This window comes from Alexandromys fortis, unplaced genomic scaffold (assembly GCF_014885135.2).
Source record: "Alexandromys fortis isolate MF-2015 unplaced genomic scaffold, M_Fortis_MF-2015_v1.1 scaffold_231, whole genome shotgun sequence".
Lineage (NCBI taxonomy): Eukaryota > Metazoa > Chordata > Mammalia > Rodentia > Cricetidae > Alexandromys > Alexandromys fortis.
In genome coordinates, this window is record NW_026068613.1 from 1,322,892 (window position 1) to 1,325,534 (window position 2,643).

At 39.5% G+C, this 2,643-nt stretch overlaps 1 protein-coding gene across 1 annotated transcript; it reads right to left on the reverse strand.

Moving 5' to 3' along the window:
• Positions 1–421: 421 nt before the first annotated feature.
• Positions 422–1,357, reverse strand: LOC126495948 (olfactory receptor 10G7). Its single transcript, XM_050133547.1, has one exon. The coding sequence runs from the start codon at positions 1,355–1,357 to the stop codon at positions 422–424; it is 936 nt and encodes a 311-aa protein (XP_049989504.1).
• Positions 1,358–2,643: the final 1,286 nt, after the last annotated feature.

The following is a 2,643-nucleotide window of genomic DNA, read 5'->3' on the forward strand; positions in this document are numbered from 1 at the left end:
CTATGTCTTTTAGTGGACTGTATTATATGTAATTTTAATATGGAGTATATAAAGCTTACAAAAAAGGAGATTCCTTAAAGTCTTGCTTCAGTTGAATAAAGCATACTGTAAGAATATGACGCTGAATTGCAATTCTGGAACGTATTTGTATAGGTAGTAAAATTAAATTGTTTTTCTAATGATTTCCTCAAAACACAAAAGCAAAGCAGCAGTGTGACCTTTCTGCTGAGATTATTATGTTCACAGGGAGTTTTCTTTGGGATTCTTATATCTGTTTACCAAGGAACGAACAAATTATAAATCCCTTCATTAGAAATTAAAGCTTGATGTTTCAAGTGGTCTTTGAAAGTCTCATGGTGACATTGGAAGCATAATATAATCAGAGATTTTGAAGATGTTAAACATTGTCTTCTTTACTTGATTATTTACCCCGAGTAAACACTGACCCATATTTTAATTTCAGCAGGGCTTTTTTCACCTCCTTGTTCCTTAAGGTGTACACAACAGGGTTGAGCAGAGGTGTCAGCACGGTGTAGAAAACAGCCACAACTCCATCCACAGCATCCCTGGAGTCTGGCCTCAGGTAGATGAAGAGACCAGGACCAAAGAAACAGAAGACCACGATGCAGTGCGAGGCACAGGTCTGGAAAGCCCTGTGTCGGCCCTCTGAAGTGCGGATCCTCAGGATCGAGCAGACAATGGACACATAGGACAACACAATCAGCATGAAGCAGCCTGAGGCCACCACCCCGATATTCACAAAGATGACCATCTCATTGGCCGAGGTGTCTGCACAGGCCAGCTTGAGGATGGGAGGAGCATCACAGAAATAATGCTGGATCTGGTTGGGTCCACAGTAGGGCAAACGGAAGGTCAGTGTAGTCTGGACAGCAGAGTGCAGGGAACCAGTGAGCCAGGTGCCAGCAGCCAGGAGGGCACACACTCTCCCACTCATCAGGCTGCTGTACCTGAGTGGGTAACTGATGGCCAGGTAGCGATCATAGGACATGACTGTGTAGAGGAAACACTCAGTGCTACCCAGGAAGTGGAAGGAGTAGAGTTGTGCCACACAACTGTAGAAGGAGATAGCCCCACCCCCTGGGGACACCAAGGTCATCAGCATTTTGGGCACTGTGACTGTGGAGAACCACATGTCAATAAAGGAAAGGTTGGTGAGAAAGTAGTACATGGGTGTGTGGAGGTGGGAATCCACCCTGATCACCATGAGGATGAGGAAGTTGCCCAGCACAGTGAGAATGTAAATGACCAGGAAGATTACAAAGAACATGGTGTCCAGGGCTGGTGCATGGGGAATACCTGAGAGGAAGAACGTGGTCACTAGGGTCCCATTTGACATTTCTTTATATGAAATATGCTCACTGAATTTCCATTGATGGAGAACACAAAATACGATTTTTAAAATATTTTTATATAGTCACCCGTACAAAGAAATGGTTGCTTCCTTATTCCAGCCATACCCTGCAAGAGTGTGAAATTTATATGAAATAGTTGACTTTTAACAAAAGGGTCAAATTTAGTATTTTTTGTTTTCTAAAATCATAAAAATATGCTCAAGTAATTACTAGTGTTGATAACTTCTCTCACAACCAGCCTTCATTCTAATGCCTTTTCTTGTTTCTTTTAACATGTTCATGTGCACACAAATACAGAGAGAGAGAGAGAGAGAGAGAGAGAGAGAGAGAGAGAGAGAGAGAGAGAGAAAGAGAGAGATCTTCAGTCATTCATTTCCCCTTTGATCATTAAATAATTTCATTTAAATGAATATTACACAACGACCTTCCTCCTGTCTGGTCAGATGTTGGGACTGAGTGTGGCTGCAATATTTTTATAATACAGAGAGCCTGTTTATTTTCTGTGTCCTGTATTCCTGATCATATGAAGATCTGGAAACTACTACAGTAATATTCAGAGCACATTTACTCCATCCGGTTATTTCTCCAGGACTTTAAGCTCATGTTTATTCTACTGAAGTGTAGTTATACGGATCTCTGTGCATTTTGAGATGCTCATGAAAAATTGTTCTTAAATTGTAAAGAGAAGTAAACACTTTCATCTTTGAGTATCAGGTCTGAAGTAAATATAGTCAACATATTTTGTTGTGAAATCTAAACATACAATCTGTATACACAGTCTAAAATCACTTTTATTTGCTTGCAAGATGTCTATTATTTCAGAGATAAGAAAATATTTTTTTCTTCAAAGAGAAGACTGCATGTCTTTTAAGCAATATAGTTAAATTTAAAAAGTAGTGAAAAGTCATGGAACCTCATTGGAAATCAGGTCATAAATCTAGAGCTAGTCAATTAAAAAGGATCATCACTTACCCAATTATTAGGGCACTTCTGCCCTTTTCATCTTTGCCTCTCTGTCAGAAATAGCTTTTCCTGTGTGGAAGTCAGCGGGAGTTCAGTTGGATGTTCCGAGGTGTAATGCTGTGGATATAGAGAAAGTAATTAATTGACTGATGTATTATATAAAAGACCTTTATTAAGCTACACAGTGTTAATTAACTAAGGCACAATTAAGGCAATATGAACTGATTTTAAAGAAGACTAAAGAACCCAAGAATTTACATATTAAATACTTTGTAGTCTTTCTGGGAATGGAGTGTTGAGTTTAGAC